The sequence below is a fragment of the Ipomoea nil genome, unplaced genomic scaffold (genome assembly GCF_001879475.1).
Source record: "Ipomoea nil cultivar Tokyo-kokei standard unplaced genomic scaffold, Asagao_1.1 scaffold2036, whole genome shotgun sequence".
Taxonomy (NCBI): Eukaryota; Viridiplantae; Streptophyta; class Magnoliopsida; order Solanales; family Convolvulaceae; genus Ipomoea; species Ipomoea nil.
This window is the reverse complement of record NW_017618464.1, coordinates 7022262-7044917: the sequence shown is the minus strand read 5'-3', so window position 1 is coordinate 7044917 and position 22656 is coordinate 7022262. Positions and strand designations below refer to the sequence as shown.

General features: G+C 33.9%; 3 protein-coding genes across 4 annotated transcripts; 2 read left to right on the top strand and 1 right to left on the bottom strand.

The window, feature by feature from the left end:
* The first annotated feature begins 215 nt into the window (after window positions 1-215).
* On the top strand, window positions 216-4236 carry LOC109148184 (cytokinin dehydrogenase 3-like). The gene is made up of 5 exons (XM_019296028.1): window positions 216-865; window positions 2579-2706; window positions 2880-3137; window positions 3246-3511; window positions 3786-4236. The coding sequence occupies exons 1-5, from the start codon at window positions 256-258 to the stop codon at window positions 4081-4083; spliced, it is 1560 nt and encodes a 519-aa protein (XP_019151573.1). The 5' UTR covers window positions 216-255; the 3' UTR covers window positions 4084-4236.
* An 8299-nt stretch (window positions 4237-12535) lies between these two features.
* LOC109148185 (cytokinin dehydrogenase 3-like) lies at window positions 12536-16124 on the top strand. The gene is made up of 5 exons (XM_019296029.1): window positions 12536-13145; window positions 14589-14716; window positions 14894-15151; window positions 15238-15503; window positions 15699-16124. The coding sequence occupies exons 1-5, from the start codon at window positions 12536-12538 to the stop codon at window positions 16003-16005; spliced, it is 1569 nt and encodes a 522-aa protein (XP_019151574.1). The 3' UTR covers window positions 16006-16124.
* Window positions 16125-18196: 2072 nt separating this feature from the next.
* LOC109148186 lies at window positions 18197-21865 on the bottom strand. 2 transcript variants are annotated; one of them, XM_019296031.1, is made up of 8 exons: window positions 21762-21865; window positions 21515-21584; window positions 21080-21198; window positions 20156-20238; window positions 19728-19849; window positions 19375-19539; window positions 19050-19143; window positions 18197-18697 (listed from the first exon to the last, which is right to left on the bottom strand). In XM_019296031.1, the coding sequence occupies exons 2-8, from the start codon at window positions 21528-21530 to the stop codon at window positions 18508-18510; spliced, it is 789 nt and encodes a 262-aa protein (XP_019151576.1). In that variant the 5' UTR covers window positions 21531-21584; window positions 21762-21865; the 3' UTR covers window positions 18197-18507. The 2 variants fall into 2 exon arrangements, with proteins under 2 accessions (XP_019151576.1, XP_019151575.1); XM_019296030.1 differs by lacking the exon at window positions 21762-21865 and having other exon boundaries at window positions 21515-21750.
* Between the last annotated feature and the right edge of the window lie 791 nt (window positions 21866-22656).

Genomic DNA, 22656 nt, shown 5'->3' with positions numbered 1-22656 from the left:
TAGAAATGGCATTTTGCTTTTGAGAAATTATCCCATCTCCCTTTAAAAGTTAGTCTAATTATGAATTTTCCTAGAAATGTCGTATTATATTTTATCATTACAAATTTACAATAATGTTCAATATATTTTTTTAAATCTCTCTCTCCTCCCCTCTGTTCCTATAAATAGATACAATTTTCTCCCAAGCTCTCCACTCATCTTTTCTTGTATCTTTCATATCTTTTGGTTCCTTTCCTAGCTACAAAAGAAAGACCAATGGCGAAACTTATTTCTTCAAGTCTTTTCATTTTTCTTTACATTATAAGTCGTTTCATGTCAATTTTAGGAAAGTTAAAGCCATGGAATTCCTCCCTCCCTTACGAAATCCTCTCCGTTGACATCGCCGGCCGGTTTCGCGTCGATTCTCGGGCTACAACTGCCGCCTCCACCGACTTCGGCGGGATAGTTCAAGAAACTCCGGCGGGGGTTCTCTACCCTTCCTCCGTTGATGACATCATCAACCTTGTTCGCTTCTCCTACAATTCCCCGTCCCCTTTTTCCGTCGCCGCCAGGGGCCACGGCCACTCCGTGAGGGGGCAGGCCACCGCCAAAGACGGGGTGGTGGTGGAAATGGGCGCTTTGAGGGGTGGGGGGAAGATTAGGGTTTCTTGGAGTGAATCTTTAGGGTATTTCGCTGACGTCGGCGGCCACGAGCTCTGGGTTGATGTCTTACATGCATGCCTCGCCCACGGCGTCTCGCCGGCGTCGTGGACCGACTATCTCCACTTGACGGTCGGTGGAACCCTATCCAACGCCGGAATTAGCGGTCAGATGTTTCGCTGTGGGCCACAGATCAGCAATGTTCTTGAACTGGATGTCATCACAGGTACGTACATACACTATGAAGTGTATGTATACATACGTGTATTATTCCATATATATATATATATATATATATATATATATATAATGAGTCGTGTCATTTTCATAAATATTATAAATTTTTAAAATAAGTGGGTCATTTTTATAAATATTATAATTTTTTATTTTTTTTCAATCATTAGATATACTAGACTAATGGTTTGAATGTGTCCACCTACAGGTTCTCACTTAATTATATATGTTTTATTTTATAGGCGATGAGAAAAATTCACAGTCACTAATCGGGAGTGTGCGGGTAAATTCCAAATTGTAAGATCACAATGAGATAAACTAGCCTAGTTAGCTAGGTTGTCTATAGCTGATTGGCTCAGACTAATATATATGACAATCATTATTGGACCATATATACTATCAAATAATGTACATTCAGTACAAAAATAATGTACTTTTAATATATTAAAAATTTACATTGTATTCAGGAAAAGTACATTATTTGAGTACTGAAAGTACATTATTTTGTATAATGTACATTTAGTATATTAAAAATGTACTTTTTATTATGGTCCACACAACAATTTGCCCCAATCCGACTAATAGACCACTTTTGCACTTGTAACATTATGGCCCTGTTAGCTAAATGGTTGTTAGCTGATTGAGTTAATTAGAGAGTATAATTAGTTGATAACATTAGCTGATTGTAGAAAAGTGTTTGGTAAATTAGCTGTTAGCTGATAGTTGTTTGGTATAATTTTATTCTCAAAAAGTTATTTGAAAAAGTTGCTTTAATTTGAGTAGCTTTTTGAGTTTTAGTATTTTGGAATACAAAAAGCTAATTAATCAAATACTTATATTGATTTTTAAATTGAGTCAAACAATTAACAGTGATTAAATAAGTCAAAATTGAAAGTTGACTATTTTGCCAAAGAGTGTGTATATATAGTTATTAAATCAATAATCTGATCAATTTAGATAAAGTTGTCGTTATAGGATATATAAAACCATGTCACGGGTCCAAGCAGCTATTATGTGCCACGTACACTAATTCTTTTTGTCTGAAAGTAAATTATAGTATTACAATATTCAGGGCCGTTACGTTATTATCCTATCTTGAAAAATTCGAGAATCGTTATAGTAATTATGCAATAAAAAATGGAAGTTTACTTTATATAGCAGTTTGCTTTCTTGCGTTCACACACTAAGTATGGCCTGTACGTCACATTGTTGTGAAACGAATTGAAATATTCACAGGCGACAAAAATGGACCTTAATTGCTACCTCATCTTTTCATTTTCTTTCGTTCTGTTCGTGATGACGATTTTCCAAAAAAGATATGTGAAGTGCACATAAACTGGGCAGATCGTCACTTTCAATCTTCACTTTAATTTGGCTTAATTGGAAGCTAGCTCTTTTCATTTTTGGATGGGCGTGGGATGCTTGGGTGGTTGTTGGTTGGGCCACCATTTAAAAGGTTTACAACATATTTTATATATATATATATATATATATATATATATATATATATTGATAATATATTATAACAAGTTTTAAAGTGTTAATTTATATCGAGTATAACATATTGTCGTGGTGTAAATTGACAATTTTGTATGTCGTGAATTGATACTGCCTAATATATTATAAGAAAATTGTTAGTTAGGGATGAATTGTATATAGTTATTATAATTACACTAACTTTTGTTTTGGTGCACTTTGGGTTCAGGAAAGGGAGAGTTTATCACTTGCTCCAAAGACATGAACTCGGAGCTATTTTTTGCAGTTTTGGGGGGATTAGGGCAGTTTGGGATCATCACAAGGGCAAGAATTGTGTTAGAGAAAGCTCCAACAAGAGTAAGGATATGGTTAAATGCTCTATTAATCACGTTTCGAATTGTATCACAAATCTGGATTCTTAATTGATCGGTCTACTAATTACATAATTGTATTATGAGTTTCAATTCTTGATTGGTTAGATTAAACCTTTTTTTTTTATTATTGTTAATTTTGATGTGCATTATATGTAGGTGAAATGGGTGAGAATGTTATATGATGATTTCTCAAAATTCACAAGAGACCAAGAACATCTCATCTCAATTAATGGGTTAAACTATTTGGAAGGTTCTCTTATGATGAACCATACCTCTCCAAATAACTGGAGATCTTCCTTCTTTTCCCTCTCCGATCAATCCAAAATTGCTTCTTTGCTTACCCAACAGGGGCTTCTCTACTGCTTGGAAGTCGTCAAGCATTACGATGATCAAACTGGCAGCACGGTCGACCAAGTACTTTTCATTCTTACTAGACACATAAAATAGTACAGATACATTGAGAAAGTATATATGTACATATCGAAAATGGATGGGTATGATTTGATTTGTATATATATGCAGGAATTGAAGGATTTGCTCAAAGATTTGAGCTTTGTTCCTGGGATGACATTCAAGAAAGATGCTTCATATTTTGAATTTCTGAATAGAGTAAGAGGTGAAGAGCTGGAACCACAAGAAAATGGGCTCTGGGAAGCTACTCATCCATGGCTAAACCTCTTTGTACCAAAGTCAAGAATCTTGGATTTCAATTCCGCTGTGTTCCAAAACATCCTTTTAAAACACAAAACCTCAGGCCCCATGCTCGTCTATCCGACAACCACAAAAATGTACCCTTCCAACCTTCATTAGTGTTCATTAAAATTAGGGAAAATCCTCCCATTACACCAATACGTGGTACAGGTTTAATTCTTGAGTTATATGCGCGGCTATGTTAAACCTCTAAAAGGTATGGTTAAAGATGGTCATGCATATATATAACTCAAGGGTTAAGTCTTGTACCTGCACGGATATAACTGGATGACAAAAAATGCAATTTTTTCACTTAACATTAAGGAAAATTATGAATTCTTAACAAGTGATTATATATGAATGAATGAACAGGTGGGATGAGAGGATGTCGGCGGTGATACCAGAAGAGGATACGTTTTACTGCGTGGGGCTGTTGTATAGTGGAGGGATGAATGGGTGGAAGGTTTTGGATGAACTGAACCAAGAAATCTTGAGCTTTTGCAATAAAGATGATGAAGAAGGCAGCAAGATAAAGCAGTATCTTCCCCATTACAGAAGCAGGGAGGATTGGATGAAGCATTTCGGCAAAAAGTGGAACACTTTTCAAGAAAATAAGGCCAAATTTGATCCCAAGATGATATTATCTCCCGGACAAACAATCTTTAATTAATAAGTAGTTCATTTTGGTGATCATGGACTGCAGGCAGGTTCATGCATGGCAAAAAGTACACTTTCTCCTTTCAAAGCGCATAGGCATCGTATACGGTCTAGTTAAAACCAAAAAAGTTAATAGCATGTGGCGGAAAAAGAGTTGAATTTAGAATCTTATGATTATCAAATATCTCATCAACTCAACTAGGATGCACATGTTTTGTATTATAGTGGATCCAGATTATAACAATCAGCTATTTCTAGTTTTTAATCTATTCTATCTTGACTCAATAATAAATCCCCTCCCCCCACCCCCGGCTGCCCCTTCTTCGTCAAACTAATTTTGTTATAATCTTTATCGGATCTAATTTTACTCTTACTTTTAATTCGAGTTATTTCTAAAACTAAAATATTTGTTTATTTTTTATCGGAACTGAGGCAGTTTCAGACATTTGTCACATACATTTTTGTTAACTTTAATAAACTCAAAGTTTTAGTAACTTTTTGTACTAAAAATAATATCTATAAATACCTTTTATATAGAGTTTGATAATATATATATTTTTCATTTTACATTTGTTTGGGGCTTTGATAAGGAAAAAGAAAAAATAAAATAGATACATAAATAGTCGATTAAGCATAATAAACACATTTTTTGGATTAATAAGGGCAAAAGGAATAATTAAGTGTGAAAAACATGGTAATGATTGTGCTGGGAATATGCGTAGCATGATGTCTGTTTGTACGAACAACAGTCAAAATCCGTGCAACATACATCTTGCCTATAAGTCCTATAAATTAGACTAGAATTGCCCGTGCATGCTAATCCAACACTATTTAATTAAAAATATATATTATTAAAGATTTTCATTATATATTTTACTCCGTACTAAATTCCAGTAAGTGCATCATCAACTGATTGTAATTTTTGTCAAAGTTTTTCTCCAATTAAGATAGAGAAAAAGAAGAGGAGAAAAAAAAAAAATGAGCATAAACGCCCCCAGCTGTTTGTAATTTCCAACATGTCAATGTGAAATGGAGGTTGATCCAGATCTTACGTTGTTGAAAAAAAAATCGACTTTTGATATTGATAAATTAATAAATTTTAGTTTTAAATTAATTCTATGAATTGTATTGAGTACTATAGTATATAGGAAAAATGGTCAAATAAACTCTTGAACTTTAGCTTAAAAGTCAATTAGGTCTCTAAACTTTTTAAACATTTTTTTTTTGGTATGATAAACATTAATTAGCTTTTTAATTTTTTTTTTTTTTTTGGTATGATAAACATTAATTAGCTTTTTAAAATTTTCTTGATAAACATTATTCATAACAACTGTAAATGCTAACAATTCAAACTTAATTTTTTTGTGTGAACATTATAGGCAATGTACATGTGTTGTACGTGGAATACTCAAAAGTTGAATCACATGGGGGTGATTGAGTGTGAGAACTTTTGTTGTACCTCTTTGATTGGTTTGTGAGTATGTACACAAGCTAAGTTAGATAATTTGTAAATGTATAAAAATGACGCTTAAAACTTAAAATTAGCGGACATTTTTAAATGAATAATGTATTCCCATACACTATCACATATTAAATATTGAATTTATTGTATGAAGTAATAAAATTTAATCTTTGTACAATAATATTCCATCTGTCCTATTTTATATGTCATATTTATTTTTCATTGACATTGTTGAAAAAGTCACTAGATGCTCTCCGGGCACCCTTTTTATTTATATTTATTTTTAAAATTTTTTAAGACATGATAATTATAAACTATTTAATACATTAATAGTTAATACTAAAATATTAAATATTAACCTAAAAAATAACTAAAAATTGTAAATTTGATAAAGATTTAAAGTTGCCAATTCCACAAAGTCACAATTCACAAAGTATCAACTTAGTTCCAAACTTCCAAATATTTTTTTTTTTTTTTTTTTTTTACATTTTAGGGTTTGCGACCGATTTGAACGACATCATTTTGAGCGAAATAACACATTTTAAAAAGGAAACAATAGCTAATCGGTCGGCCGACACCTAGGCGCGATTTGTGCAACAGTGTTCATTGGCCAAACAAACTATTTCTTCTTTGCTCATTTTTTTAGTATTTTGTAATTATTTTTCAATTTTTTTTTTTTTTTGTGTTTAATAGTATTTTTAATGTAGTTTCCAAGTATATAAATTTTATATGCTAATAATAAACTTAACATTATGAAAAATTGAATTAAAAATAACTTCTAGCCAGCTTGGTTGGCGTGAGTAGCCGTGCACTCTCATCCCTTAAGAGAGGTCGGGAGTTCGAACGCCCTCTTGTATGGAAAACCAATCTGGCCATCACTTTGCCTGGCCCCTTAATTGGGTCGGCCTAGTGCGAATGGGGATTAGTCTGAGTGTGTGGACCCTAACCGAACTAGACACATAAAATGGGATGGAGGCAATGAATGGTTTTTCTATGGTGTCAATTAGCAATGATGTTGTAAGGGACTTATAAGGTCGAGTCCAATATCATGTCATCCAAACATGACGCTAACTATTACACAAGTATAACAAAATAAAATTATGTATTCGCTACTAGCTGTAATGATCGAGTTAATACTCAATATAGTTCTCGACTATAGTGATTTTACTCAATTTAGTCCTAAATGACTTTTTGTACTCAATTTAGTCCTCAATTTGATGGTTTTACACAATTTAGTCCTTTGTTAAAAACTGTTAGTTGACTGCTAGAAATATGGTCATAATAGTAATTTCTCATCCTTCGTCCCATTTGGGATGATTCATTCTTTTTCCCCTTATTAACATCCACGCAGAAATGTAAATCTTCGTACCCAAATCAACTTCAACCCACGCAAAAATAAATATTTGCCTAACCTTCCTTAAGGGATTGAAGTTGATTTGAGCACGAAAATTTACATTTCTGTGTGGATCTTAATAAGGGGAGGAAGAATGAATCATTCCAAACGGGATGAATGATGAGAAATTACCATTAGAATTCTATTTCTAACAGTTAACTAACATAATTTTTAACAAATGACTAAATTGTGTAAACCATCAAAGTCGATGACTAAATTGAGCATAAAAAATCATTTAGGACTAAATTAAGTAAAATCACTATAATTGAGGACTATATTGAGTATTAACTCCATCTATAATTGGTGGTGTAACAATAAACACTTGATTTTTTTTGAATGCTACTGGCCCCATTACATTGTAGTATCTGTTCATATACTTTCTCAACCTACTGAAACACAAAGAGCCAACAACGCCTCCACTAAAGCTCAAACTCACAACCTTCCAAATGGAAGTCCAACCAGGGTACCATTAGACCACATAGTCCTGGTAAAACACTTGATTAATAATACTAGAAATGAATGAATGTACTTCTACTCGAGTAGGAACAAAAATATAATATGGTAATTACAAAATGCAAGCTAATTAAGGGGAAAAATTTAACGGTTGAGAATGAAGAATTGATCGAGACAAGACAATAAATGGCCAAGTAATTATGGATAGAAATTGACTTTAGGGTTTAGTGTGTTGCCTGGAGTACCTACACATAATCTTAGAATGAAGGACAGCAAATCTTTGTTGATGTTTCCCTCCCATCAAAGGCTTTAATTTGCAGTGCTTGGTTTAAGATTTGTGTTGCGTCAATGTGGTCTCACGCCAAAAAGATACACCGAATGGGATGGGGGTTGTATCCAATCCAAGATGGACTATTTTACAAGATTCTTTTTTTTTTTTTTTCATCCATATCTAATTATGGTGACCACATTCTCGATCTAATGAAGAAACAAAAAATCACCAACACCACAGCTAAATAGTAAATACCCATCTCTAGAAGACTATAACGTTTTGTGGTCCTTCGACGTGGATTGTCCGATTTCGTATCTTTTGCAAGTTTTTTTTTTTTCTTGTCTCACGACATGTTTCCTTTTCTTGTCGAGTCGTCGAAGGTATACTATGACCCAACACTCCCTCATGAGTTTTAAAGCAGCTACAATACATGCATCTAGTTAAACTGGAAGATCAAGATTGGACCCTTTGTGAGCACATGAGATTAGGATTTTACTGGTTGGTTGATTGCGCGACTCACGGTTTACCCCCATAGTCGCTTTAGGGGTGGAGTTTTGTGAGTTTAGGATTAGTCTGGTGAAACTGTAATCACCTTTTTCTTTTTAAAGTTTATCAGAAGCTTGGTCTAAAATTCCTGAAAATTCAACTTTTTATGATTACATTGGCAATAATGGAGCAAAAGGAGGATTATTCAGGGCGGGCTCGATGGATAAAGGGGATGGAATAGCAGTTGGATGGTTAGGACACTCTATCTTTAGAGATAAAGAAGGACGTGAACTTATTGTTGAAAAAAATAGCTTAAAATGACATAAAATGGCATATTAAGTGGCTATTTTGTGGCACAATTATCAGTGGGGTCCACTTCCTATTTGGGTCGGGTCAAAGTGGATTCGGATACTTCGTAGTGAGACGATGAGATTGATATATTGTACGCTCAAAACGGATAATGGGTGAATGAGATATTGATTCTCAAAGTAGACCCATTTGAGTTGGAAAATGAAGGGAAAAAGTGGCTTTTGTCCCACATTGCTTTGGAATGAAGATTTTCCCCCCTTATATACAAGAGATAGAAAAAAGGCTTGATTCAAGCCCGGGCTCGTGTGCGCCGGCACCTGCGGGCACGAATGTCGTCCGGAAATTGGCTGGCCTTCGGTATCTTTTTCCAACATGCCAGTTGTAGTTTCGGCTCCTGAGCCGAAACTGAACAGCAGCAGCAAGTTCGTTTCAGCTATATATATATGGCTGAAACATGTCCAGTACTTTCGGCCTTGTGGCCAAAATGTCCTGAACAGGTCGAAAGTTTCGGCCTTTGGGCCGAAACTGGGTGAGGTCGAAAGTTGAGACCGAACCCTGTACGCCAACGGTCTGGAACCCGAAAGAGGAGCCGAAACTGAACAGCAGCAGCAATTAAGTTCGTTTCGGCTATATATGGCCGAAACATGTCTAGTACTTTCGGCCTTGTGGCTGAAATGTCCTGAACAGGCCGAAAGTTTCGGCCCAAAGGCCGAAACTGGGTGAGGTCGAAAGTTGAGACCGAACCCTGTACGCCAACGGTCTAGAACCCGAAAGTTTTGACTGTTATGGGGGTTGAATTCACCTGTTACGGAATTAATATTCTATTAACTCCAATTTTGAATTCTGAATTCAATTCTCAGGTAGTGGCCTGCTGTTATAGCTGTTGGAGAGCCAGCTTTAAAGTGCCCTAATAAAAGCTATTTAATCCTTCAACCCTATATAAGAGAGGGTAGAGGCAATAGAGATTACACACAGAAATATAGAACACGAAAGTTCATCTTTTTAGTCTCAAAACCTCTCTGCTTCTACTCCTTCTTTAGCCTACTGTGTTCATAACCGTGTCTTGCTCGCCGGATTCCTTGTTTGAGTGCTCAAACATTGAATCACTAGCAAGTTTTATCCTGGGAAGCCTAGGCCACAACGCTCCTAGCATCTTTGGGAGGTGGCAAATAAGGTTTTAAGGAAAGAGTGCTCACTTGACTCTTGCAAAAACCCAACACCAAACACGAGCCAAAATTCTCCATATTTCCTTCCCTTGTTTTTCCAGGAAATAATAATCTTAATTTTTGATTATTATTTGTTTTCCTACCACCGGTACCAACACTTTTCGTACGCTGTATGCCTAGTTTTTTTTTTTTTTTTTTTTTTTGTTGAAACATTTCCGGTCGTTTTAGTAGAATCGAATTGTTAGAGTCGATGTTCCTTTTAGAAGGGCATAATCGAAGTATATATAGTGTTGAACAAGTATGTTAGTTGTAACTGTTACATTCTATGGCGGTGAACAAAACTTGAAGAGACACACAATACCTAATCCACACCCATAACATCTTTTGCATCTAATTAAACCATGCAATTATGTGCTCCTGATCTAATTCTAAAATAATAATAATAATAATAATAATAATAATAATAATACTAATAATAATAATAATAACATAAACTTTGTACTGTGTAGGATATGATAGTCTCACAAGAGACAAATTTCAAATAATGTACATTATTTTAAGCAAAATTAGAACAATTCGTTTTCTAAGTCAACAAGTTTTACATTTTCATTGAAAAATGTATTGCATATCTCTTGGAATAAAAGTATTAGTGTAAATATAATATATTTTTAGTTAAAATATAACACTTATAAATTCATAAAAAAATATTATATTTTCAGTAAAAAGTATTATGTGAGGACTTATCCCCGTAAAACGATCTCATACATAAGATCAATGATAATAATAATAAACATTTTTTTTATTACTAGTTCTAGTTATAACCATAATACTATATATATTACTTTAATAGTATCCAATATATAATATATGAGTGTATCCGATATTATCCGCACTAATTTCAAATAGTAGGCCAAAAAGTGGTGTTCCCTTAGCATCTAAGTACAATCTATCCTAATAATTACCATATCTAACCATTTGTACTTATACCACCAACAGCAACATCCAAGCCTATAAACCATGAAAATAAAAGGAATGTGAATTGATTGTAATATATTACATATTCATTGAATCTAGCTAGAAGAGAAAAGTAAGAACGTACTACCATAATTCAAAGTGAATATTTTGCATGTTTGCCTATAGTGCTCCATATATATATTTTACCTAAGTGCAGGATATACTTATGATCAATATGTTTCACCACTTCACCTCTAAAATGTAATGATATTTTCACTCTTAGCTCACTCTTAGTATTTTAAGCTATTTCTTTAATATACGTTATGAATATTAATTTGTAAAATATTAAATACCTATTAAATATTTTTGAGTACAAATACCTATTAAATATATTGCTGATAAAAAATTTTAAAATGGTAAAAAAAAAAAAAAAATTAAAACTAAATAATGGTCCATGTAGACAAGAAAAAAGCGAATTGAAAGATAGCTAAGTTGATGAGCTACCTAATTAATGGTGCGTATGTTACATCATTATATCTTATTTCAATATCCCGAAATTTTCAATACGCACGTTAATATTTATGTTTAACAAATTAAATTTGGACGGTCCAACTCTCTCGTCTTCTTACCATAAATTGTCAAGAAATTAAAATGATTAGTTATCTTTCACATACAGCAGAAATTTTCCAAGAAAAGAAGGGTTTCATGAGTGACATTCTTAATTAGTTTTGTCTTATTAAAACGTACAATCACCCCCCCCCCCCCCCAAAAAAAAAAAAAAAAAAAAAAAAGAGAAAGACTTTGTGGGTGGATGGCTTTGGGAATCATATGGCTCGATCCATAATAATGTATTAATGTTTAATAATTATACCATAAAAAAACCACAAGAGAAAACAGTAATTTTTTCATGCTTTATTATTTATTTTTTTTTTTGAGGAATAAAGTTTTCAAGCTTTATTTTTATTTAATCTTCGATCTCTCCGGCCATGAGAAAGTCATTAAGTACGTTTGTAAACAAGACAACATGGAAACTCATTGGAAAATTTTTTATCTACAAAAAATCTACGGTCATTATTCAAATGTGTATTTTGGGCGAAACCTGCATTGTAAATCTAGTCGGATCAGATAAACAATATAAGTTACTTATAACTAACTGACGTAAATAAAAAAAATCATTTAAAAACTTTTATGAAAATTCGAACCTAAAATCTTATGATGCTATTTGAACTGTCCGACTATTGCAAATAAGACAACATGAAAATTCGCCGGAAAAAATGTTTGTCCTTGCGTATCTTTTTTTTCTTCTTCTTTTTCAGTACTACTGACTTTATGACGAGAGTAGTACTAAGACAAGTGACCCTTGAGAAGTCCACGTGTACTTTCATATCTTTGTAAAGAAATTTAATCTCACATCGTCACAGATAAATTTCTTGCCGGACATTGTTAGGAGACTCATTATTAGGTTGGTGACATACATAATATAAATTATTCTGTTAAATGTTTACTACTATATAACTTTTATAATTATAATAATAATTAATATCTAGACTTCATCACAATGTTTAGTATTTAAGATATTATAACATTTATGTTAGAATTAAATATATCACATGCATCATATATTATGTGATAACAGGATCATATTAACCTCCAGTCATTAAATCTTGTATTGAGCGTCCAGATTGCTGCAAAGTTTTGTCTCTCATTTCTACTCAGCTCTCTCTAAATGGTGTATGAGGTATGTAATGTGAGTAGTGTGAGAGAACTAGTGACCTTATATAATCACTGGCCATCATTGTGGTTGTATCTCTTTAGGTTTCCTAAATCCTAACTAGACTCCTAATATTAGGTTATTAGTGTTGTACCACACATTAAATACTTAATATTCTCAATGTGTTATTTTCTCCCAAGCTCTCCCCTCATCTTTTCTTGTATCTTTCATATCTTTTGGTTCCTTTCCTAGCTACAAAAATGGCGAAACTTGTTTCTTCAAGTCTTTTCATTTTTCTTTACATCATAAGTCGTTTCATGTCAATTTTAGGCAAGTTAAATCCATGGAATTCCTCCCTCCCTTACGAAATCCTCTCCGTTGAATTCGCCGGCCGGTTTCGCATCGATTCTTGGGCTACAACCGCCGCCTCCACCGACTTCGGCGGGATAGTTCATGAAACTCCGGCGGGGGTTCTTTACCCTTCCTCCATTGATGACATCATCAACCTGGTTCGCTTCTCCTATAATTCCCCGTACCCTTTTCCCGTCGCCGCCAGGGGCCACGGCCACTCCGTGAGGGGGCAGGCCACCGCCAAAGACGGGGTGGTGGTGGAAATGGGCGCTTTGAGGGGTGAGGGGAAGATTAGGGTTTCTTGGAGTGAATCTTTAGGGTATTTCGCTGACGTCGGCGGCCACGACCTCTGGGTTGATGTCTTACATGCATGCCACGCCCACGGCGTCTCTCCGGCATCGTGGACCGACTATCTCCACTTGACGGTCGGTGGAACCCTATCCAACGCCGGAATTAGCGGTCAGATGTTTCGCTATGGGCCACAGATCAGCAATGTTCTTGAACTGGATATCATCACAGGTACGTACATATATAGACCATGAAGTGTATACGTACGTGTATTACTTTTTCGGCTACAAGAAAAATCCATTGTCACTATTTAGGGATTGTTATATCGACCAATGTCCATAATACATTGTGGATCCTAATCGAATACATATAATTTGATTTCATAATGCACATAATTGATGTTTATAATACACATGCACATAAATATGATATAATGAACATTCTGTATATTATGAAGTCAAATTATATATATTATATTAAGTGTTTATGTGTCTTCGTGTTTATGTGTATGTGTATTATGAACATAAATTCTACCGTGCACCATGATATAAATTGCCCTATTCGGGGGTGTGTAGGTAAGTCTCTCATTGTAACTCAGTTGGCAAAAGATCACGTACAATAAGAAAAACTAGCTTAGTTAGCTAGATTGTCCATAACTAATTGACTCAAACTAAGATAATTAATAAACAATTTCTAATAATTAATATTGTAGTTACTAAGTCAATAAGTTGACCAATTTGATGGGTTGTCTTTATTCTATATATTACTTGATTTATAGACATATGTCACGCGTCCAAGCCGCTATTATTGTGCCACGTAAACTAAATTTTTTGTCCCGAAGTAAATTATAGTATTATAATATTCAAGGCCGTTACGTTATTATCCTATCTTGAAATATTCGAGAATCGTTATGGTAACTATATATGCATTAAAAAATCAAAGTTTTCTTTATATAGCAGTTTGCTTTCTTGCGTTCACACACTTAGTATGGCCTGTGCGTCACATTTTTTCATTTTTCTTTTGTTCTGTTCGTTATGACGATTTTCCAAAAAAGATATGTGAAGTGCACATAAACTGGGCATATCGTCACTTTCAATCTACACTTTAATTTTGCTTAATTGGAACTCTTTTCATTTTTGGATGGGCGTAGGGGCAAATTATTGTATGGACCATGATCCACACAGTGTTTTGTGAATCATAACAAAAAGTACATTTTTAATATACTAAATGTACATTATTTGTGTACTGAATATACGTTATACAATATAATGTACACTCACTATACAAAAATGTACATTCCCTGAATACAATGTACAATACTGAAAGTAGTACATTATTTTTGTAATGTAAATTATTTTACAGTATAAAAAATATGGTCCACACAATAATGAATAATGATTGAGGCTAGAATGCATGGGTGGTTGTGGGTTGGACCTCCATTTTAAAAGTTATACAACATATATACTATATACATTGATAATATATTATAACAAGTTTTAAAGTGTGAATTTGTATGGGGTATAACATTTAAGTCGTCGTGGTGTAAATTGGTAATTTGGCATGTTCGTAATTGATACTGTCTAATATATTACAAGAAAATTGTAAGATGAAGAATTGTATATATTTATTTATTATAATTACACTAACTTTTGTTTTGGTGCACTTTGGGTTCAGGAAAGGGAGAGTTTATCACTTGCTCCAAAGACATGAACTCAGAGCTATTTTTTGGAGTTTTGGGTGGATTAGGGCAGTTTGGGATCATTACAAGGGCAAGAATTGTGTTAGAGAAAGCCCCAACAAGAGTAAGCATATGGTTAAATGCTCTATTAATCGTGTTTCGAATTGTATCACGAATCTGGATTTTTAATTGATCAATCTATTAATTACATAATTATATTATGAGTTTCAATTCGTGATTGGTTAGATTAAACCTTTTATTTTTATTATTGTATGTTAATTTTGGTGTGCATTATATGTAGGTGAAATGGGTGAGAATGTTATATGATGATTTCTCAAAATTCACCAGAGACCAAGAACATCTCATCTCAATTCATGGGCTAAACTATTTGGAAGGTTTTCTTATGATGAACCACACCTCTCCAAATAACTGGAGATCTTCCTTCTTTTCCCTCTCCGATCAATCCAAAATTGCTTCTTTGTTTACCCAACATGGACTTCTCTACTGCTTGGAAGTCGTCAAGCATTACGATGATCGAACCGGCAGCACGGTGGACCAGGTACTTTTCATTCTTACCAGACACATAAAATAGTACAGATACATTGAGAAATTGATGGGTATGATTTGATTTGTATATATATGCAGGAATTGAAGGATTTGCTCAAAGATTTGAGCTTTGTTCCTGGGATGACATTCAAGAAAGATGCTTCATATTTTGAATTTCTGAATAGAGTAAGAGGTGAAGAGCTGGAACCACAAGAAAATGGGCTCTGGGAAGCTACTCATCCATGGCTAAACCTCTTTGTACCAAAGTCCAGAATCTTGGATTTCAATTCCGCTGTGTTCCAAAACATCATTTTAAAACACAAAACCTCAGGCCCCATGCTCGTCTATCCGACAATCAGAAAAATGTAACCTTCCAACCTTCATTAGTCATTAAAATTAGGGAAAATCCTCCCGTTACACCAATACGTGATACAAGTTTAATTCTTGAGTTATATGCGCACGGATATAACTGGATGACAAAAAATGCAATTTTTTCACTTAACATTAAGAAAAATTATGAATTATTAACAAGTGATTATTATATATGAATGAATGAACAGGTGGGATGAGAAGATGTCGGCGGTGATACCAGAAGAAGATACGTTTTACTGCGTGGGGCTGTTGTATAGTGGAGGGATGAATGGGTGGAAGGATTTGGATGAAGTGAACGAAGAAATCTTGAGGTTTTGCGATAAAGATGATGAAGAAGGCAGCAAGATAAAGCAGTATCTTCCCCATTACAGAAGCAGGGAGGATTGGATGAAGCATTTCGGCAAAAAGTGGAACACTTTTCAAGAAAACAAGGCCAAATTTGATCCCAAGATGATTTTATCTCCCGGACAAACAATCTTTAATTCATTATACTAATAAGTAGTACATTTTAGTGATCATGGACTGCAGGCAGGTTCATGCATCGCAAAAACTAGACTTTCTGCTTTCTAAGCGCATAGGCACGGTGTACGATCAGATTTTTTGTTTTTAGTCTAGTTAAAAACAAAAAAAACTAATAGCAGGCGGGAATTTAAAATCTTATGATTATCAACTCTCTCATCAACTCAACTAAGATTACACGTTTTGTATTATATTGTACTTAATGGATCCATGGAGATTATAACATTCAGTTAGTTTCTGGTTGTTAATCTATTCTATCTTGACTCAATAATAAATCCCCCCCTCTTCGTCAAACTAATTTTGTTATAATCTTTATCAAATTTAATTTTACTCTTACTTTAAATGTTCTTATATCTTTTAATTCGAATTATCTCTAAAACTAAAATCTTTATCTATTTATCTCTTTTTTTTTTTTTTTTTTTTTTTTACAAAATGTACGTGACAAATGTCTGAAACCGGAAAAAAAAAAAAAAAAAGAGCAGAAAAAAGCATAAAACGCCCCCAGCTGTTTGTAATCTCCAACATGTCAATGTGAAATGGAGGTTCATCCAGATCTTAGGCGTTGTTGAAAAAAAAATGGACTTTTGATATTGATAAATTAATAAACTTCAGTTTTAAATTAATTCTATGAATTGTATTGAGTACTATAGTATATAAGGAAAAGGGTCAAATAGGCTCTCAAACTTTAATTTAAAAGTCAATTAGGCCCCTAAACTTTTTAAAGGTGCATTTACACCCCTCAATAATTCATTTAAGTGCAATGAAACCCAAAAACAAATTAATGACCTGCTATCACATGTCATTAGGGTTTAAACCACCTTCCGGCGAATATTCCACCAAAAAAAGTGACCGGCAAAATTTCCGGTAAAAAGTGACCGGCAACCGACGAACGGTCGCCGGTCATGGAGAAGGCACCAAGGTCGCCTTTTCCATGGAGAAAGCAACCACTGGGTCACCTTCTCCCGCGAGAAGCGACCCAGATTATTTGGGTTGCTTTCTCGCTGCTGGAGTAGGCAACCTAGATATGGTGCCTTCTCCGATTTGGGTCACCTTCTCAACCAGAGAAGGCAACCTAGATCAAGTATGTTGCAAGAGAGACTCAATGGATCAGCTTTAATCTTCATTGAAAATGAGCTTTTGGAAGAAATTGATATCAAAAGTTTGGTAGATTGGACTTAAATAATCCTGAAGACCAACAGTTGTATTCATTTTCTTTGGTTAAGTTCTGATATAATTTTCCTAATTAAAGATTATTTTTTTTAACAAGGCAACTAGTGCAACATATGAATGCATAATATCATGTACTATTTTCCCCACTAGATTTTTTTTCTAAAATTTTTAACAAGGCATTAGTATGATATAATAATGTCAAAAAAGGAAAGTTACAAATAAATATTTAAATAGGCAAACCCCAAAATCCTGAAAACTATGCCCTAAAGACTTATGGTTATACTCTTTTTCCCTTAGTTAAACTTTTCTCATTAGATTTTTCTTAGCCAAGGTTTTTAATGAAACATCCCCATATAACACATGTTTCGAAATACATCATATATACTCTTTTTCTCTCAACTAAATTTTTCCCATAATGTTTTCCTAACACAATATTTTTAATAAGGCATAAATATAGTAAGATCATAATGACCAAGGAAGAGTGTTATAAATATATCTATAAATGGTCATTATCCTAGTCCTAACTTCTCTCATTGGATACAATTTTCTTCCCATGATTGCATAGGTATATCAACACTCATTTAATAAAAAGTAGTTGAGAGTCCCTGAGTTCAATCTCTTCTGCTCTCCTTTATCTCTCTATTTTATCTCTATGTTATTTGTAATTTTACAACATTATTGTAATAGTAATTATTATTGTTGTATACAATTAATTTAAAGATATTCTTGCTTATTCTGCACTTTTTCATTCTATAAATTATAACTAATAAATTTAACCCATAAACCAAAACTTTATAGTTTAAGAAGGTAAGTATGAGATTCTCTACGAAAGATTTTGGAAGCAAAATTTTCTCAGGTAAAAAAAAAATACAATTTTATGCTAGATTACGCCCTGGGGTTGGCTCAAGTATTTTAAGTATAAAAGTAAACAATGTAGCATTTAAAATAAATTTAAAAAAAAAAAAATCATTTCATTCATTCTCACTTGTACGACAAATGAACAATTCCTAAAAACTAATTATCAAACAAGAATCATGTTTGAAGTCCCCAACAGAACCCTAGTCAGTGTCTCCGGTTGACCAAAAACAAGGCCAATCCAACATGAAATGGGGAAGCCAGATTGCGAAATGGGAACTGGGAAGGTGTATATATATATATATATATAGCATTGATGAATAAAGCAAAGCACCTACCTGCACAATTCGCTTCGTTTTAGTTTATGTAAACAGAGCGGGGAAAGCTTAATTGAGAAAGGGCGTGCGTGTAAGCTACAAAGTTTTGACACTACAAATTACCTCGAACCCCAATTTAGTTCTTCTGCTGCAAACCTTCCTTTATAAAGGGGATGGCCAGGGAGATTAATTCGCTCTGGTGTGACGTGTAAACATGGTCAGCTCCTTCAATTATATGCAGTTTGTGGTTTCGTATTATCTTCTCAAACTCTAATGCGTCTTCCATGGGAATGATCCCGTCGCTGGATCCATGAATGCTCAATACCCTGCACACCATCATCAGAACACCAAAGCAAAAGCTATTGTTCTGTATAGTAGGTGCCATGAGATTATTATGGTCAAGTTTTTATCATTTTCTCCACTTGTAGGAATGAAGAGTATGATATTCCTCACAAGACTATGAGTAAAATCCTGTCAAATAACATAGTTAACCATCGCTGTTACCATTCCAAATGGAAGGTCACAGGTTCGAGTCCCATCCCAGTTCAAGGGTTGGCATATTATGTGGAACAGATACTATAGATAGGGATAGGGTTAGATTGTAGTCATCAAAAAAAAAAAAAAAACATAGTTAACCATCACGAGAAGATGAAATTAAAAGTTGCGACTTGCTCTGACCTGCATCCTTTGTCAATCTGACGACATGCTTCATCCATGTTAGTATTGAGCCGATCCCTTAGGCTTTCCTCAGTAACACGGTACTGAACTTCTCCTACAAAATGAAGAGACCGTTAACTAACCAAGTAAAACTTAGGCTAATTGAAGGATGTGTTCCGTCTCAACTAAGCTGGTAGTTGGAATGCACATTTATTAAATTGACTAAAATTCTGCTAAAAAGCTTAGACTGGGGATTTGGTCTTGGCTTACTTCCAGAAAACTGAGACAAATCTAAAAAAAAGGAAATTATGGGAATACAATTTTAAATTTTAAGGCATAGGCAAACCTTCCGTGTTTTTGACATCTATAAATCCATCCTTCTTGATTCTTTCCAAGAAATCATTGCCCAAGCGCTCTTCAATGCCTCTATTCAAATCATAGCGACCAGAAACATTGACCACAGTATGAACATCATGATACTTTGAAGCGTATAGGAGCACAACATTTCCACCTGCAATAGTTTCTTTTATTGATGGCTAGCTTTCGGTTTGTTGGTATTACCAAAAGCATTAAATTGAATGGCACGTGCAAAGAATTTATAATTCAGTCCAGAAAATTTAGAAGAGACTATTCCACTACAATGTTGTGGATTTAGTGATTAACCAAAAACACTTTTACATTTTGACCGTGTCCACGCACCTTTACTATGTCCAAGAATGGCCGTTACTCTGCAGTTTTGCCCAATAAAGTGTTCAACAACGGAATGCAAATCATCAGCCTCTCTCTGATAGTGACCGTACCTAAATGAGCCTTCACTTTCCCTGGAAAGAAACTAATAAAATTATACCAAAGAAGATAACATTATTGCATTTTGTGAGGTAACTTTAATTTTGGTGGACATAAACATACAGCAAAGGGGGTTAACGTTAATGCAGTTTTGTTTTTGGAGCAAAGGAAGGGGTCTACAATAACAGGTTCTCAATCTACCATAACAGCATCATTATGTAATCATTCAGTATCCAAATTACTAAGCACTACTTTATGCTTCTCTTTAATGATAATGTTAACAACCTAACTATATATATGTAATAATAATAACCTTATACAGTGTACAATATAGTATTTACCCATTTCCAGCAAAGTCAAAGCGAAATGCACTTATTCCTTCTTTCTCCAATGCAGTGGCTACGCCCACCATTATTCTGTTCTCCTACAGATAGAAATATATATACGTGACAATGTGTGGAAAATAAACAACCTAATCAGTAACATGAAGTTTAAAAAACACACAAAGGCCCTGTTCGGTAAAATAGTTAGCCTATCAGTCAATTTTGGCTTATTTGACCACTATTAACTGTTTGACTTGGTTAAACAATCGATATGCGGGTTTGATTAATTAGCTTTTTGTAACAACTTATTACTTCAAAATGCTAAAATTCAAAAATCTGCTCAAAATAGCTTTTCCGATCAGCTTTTTGAGAAAGTCATTTTGTATGTAATCAGCTAACAGCTAATTTACCAAACACTTTTCTACAATTAGCTAATGCTATCAACTAGTCAAACCCACTAATCCAATCAGCTAACACCCATTTACCAAACACCCCCAAAATCCATCAACAGAAGAAGGCGAGTAAATTTCTCTTCCGGATTATCGAAATAAGAAAGACATCATTTGATTAAGCAAGAAAGCAATGAGCTAGTAAATGTTAACGAACAATGAATCCGAGTGTAGATTAATAATATACAACTACAACAATAACAGTAGTCATAAAGCAGAGTCAACATACCAAATTGCCAGTCTCTATGAAAATAATCTCAAATAAATGAATGGAAAGAAGAAGGAAAATGTTGTATTGAAAATGCATTAATTAAGCATAAACCAAACCAGTTAAGAATCAACTTGGCAAGCTAAACAATCGATCAATAAAGAAAGAAACCACTCAAATAAATAAGAGGTTAAAAGAAACATAAAATGTGGCATCTTAAGAGCATTGGAAAGCATATATAGACATCAAGCAGCCACAGCCAAAGTAGAATAAATAATAACAAACCTTTTTGGATCGAAAACCGTGGCACAACACCACAACATCTGGACATCCAGTGTCATGCAGTATACCCACTAGCTTCTCATTATACTTGTTTGGTATGGTGATTTTCTTCTGTGCAATGCCTGAAGCATTACAACATATATGCACATCAGTAATCACAATTAAGGGGACTTTTTTTTTTAAGAAAGCAATTAAGGGGACATTGAGCAAAGTTCTTCAATACATCTTTATAAAAAATTTCCTACTAAGGTAGATAGTTACTACTTAGCTCCACTCCAACCTAATTAGCCAATATGAGTACAAAATACCCATCACCGGACCAGAATACCCAAAAAAAATACTAAATAAAAATATCACCTTTTAAAAATCTTTTCCACTCTGCAACCCTGTAAAATCAAAAAAGATTAATGAAGTAGTGATTGTGAGAAGTATTCTGACCTGGGTTCGAATCCATCTTGAAGATTGCTCTGGTTTTGATGGTGTGGGTAGCTGAAGGCGTGAAGCGTACCTGGGAAATTGGAAAGTGTAAGAGACGAGGTTGATTGGCGAAAGCAAGATTTGGGGATATTGAATTGAAGTTGCATCCGATAATGCCCATCTATCTTAATTGATAATGGGTGTATAACAAATAAATCCAAGGGAAAAAATCAGACAAAGAAGAAGATTATTGTTCATAGGTTCTAACCGGCGAGTTGTGAGCTCCTTTGTAGTCAGAGGCGTCGCGGGACTGAACGCCTGAACCAGACAAAACCACTGAAATGACTCCGGAGGGAGTATGAAATTTTTTTTAGTTTATGTATGTATACTTTTGTTTAATTATATTCCATAAAATAACTCGTTTCGATTTGATTCTATTGTAAATAAAGTGTAATCACACCAAGTGATGCCAATCTTATGATGCGTTCTACCGGGATAGGATGATTGAATTTCATTCATTCCATCACTCCTTATGAAACTACAATATCTAGAGAAAATATATATTTCAGTGGTCAAAAATTGAATGCAAGTATAGTGAGTAGTGACCCAGCAAATACTCGAGTTCAGATTAGAATTTAAACTTAAGAAAAAAGTAAAAGTGTTTTCGTCTTATCAGCTAACTTCAAAAAAATAAATAAATAAATAACGATGTGATGAAAAGAATGTTTTATATAAAAAGTTTCAATTGTGATGTGAATTTTTCAAATTTAACAAGATTGAATATTTTTTTATTATTTTTCTTGTCAATAAATCAAAAAATAATATAAAAAAGAAACATATTTATTGTACAATTCTATTTTTGTGATATCTATAATTCTATATCTTACAACTTACCCAATGGATTATATTCTTAGTTGAGACTCATTTGAGAACAACTACTCTCTTAAAAGCATTACTATATATATATGTGTGTAATGTTTTATTATTGTATATCTAAAGAATCAAACATAAGAATCCCCTTGATAGATGGTAGTATTTGATAGAGCATCCTTAATAGAGAGAGAGATTTTTTTTTATTTTTGCAGACTTAATGTTTATGTGGAAGAAAGAGCAGACAAAAAGTTATTGCAGGAAAAGCTTGATTTTTGCAAAAAAAGTGAAGC

What these genes read in the sequence shown, in the direction of transcription:
- LOC109148186 (XM_019296030.1), bottom strand. Translation starts at nt 21,674, where the DNA reads ATGGGCATTATCGGATGCAACTTCAATTCAATATCCCCAAATCTTGCT. An exon ending in ACGGTTTTCGATCCAAAAAG is followed by an intron (nt 20,239 to 21,079) that starts GTTTGTTATTAT and finishes TTCTATCTGTAG; the next exon opens with GAGAACAGAATAATGGTGGG. An exon ending in TTTGACTTTGCTGGAAATGG is followed by an intron (nt 19,850 to 20,155) that starts GTAAATACTATA and finishes GTTTCTTTCCAG; the next exon opens with GGAAAGTGAAGGCTCATTTA.
- LOC109148185 (XM_019296029.1), top strand. Translation starts at nt 12,536, where the DNA reads ATGGCGAAACTTGTTTCTTCAAGTCTTTTCATTTTTCTTTACATCATA. An exon ending in TGAACTGGATATCATCACAG is followed by an intron (nt 13,146 to 14,588) that starts GTACGTACATAT and finishes CTTTGGGTTCAG; the next exon opens with GAAAGGGAGAGTTTATCACT. An exon ending in CCGGCAGCACGGTGGACCAG is followed by an intron (nt 15,152 to 15,237) that starts GTACTTTTCATT and finishes ATATATATGCAG; the next exon opens with GAATTGAAGGATTTGCTCAA.
- LOC109148184 (XM_019296028.1), top strand. Translation starts at nt 256, where the DNA reads ATGGCGAAACTTATTTCTTCAAGTCTTTTCATTTTTCTTTACATTATA. An exon ending in TAGAGAAAGCTCCAACAAGA is followed by an intron (nt 2,707 to 2,879) that starts GTAAGGATATGG and finishes CATTATATGTAG; the next exon opens with GTGAAATGGGTGAGAATGTT. An exon ending in TATCCGACAACCACAAAAAT is followed by an intron (nt 3,512 to 3,785) that starts GTACCCTTCCAA and finishes ATGAATGAACAG; the next exon opens with GTGGGATGAGAGGATGTCGG.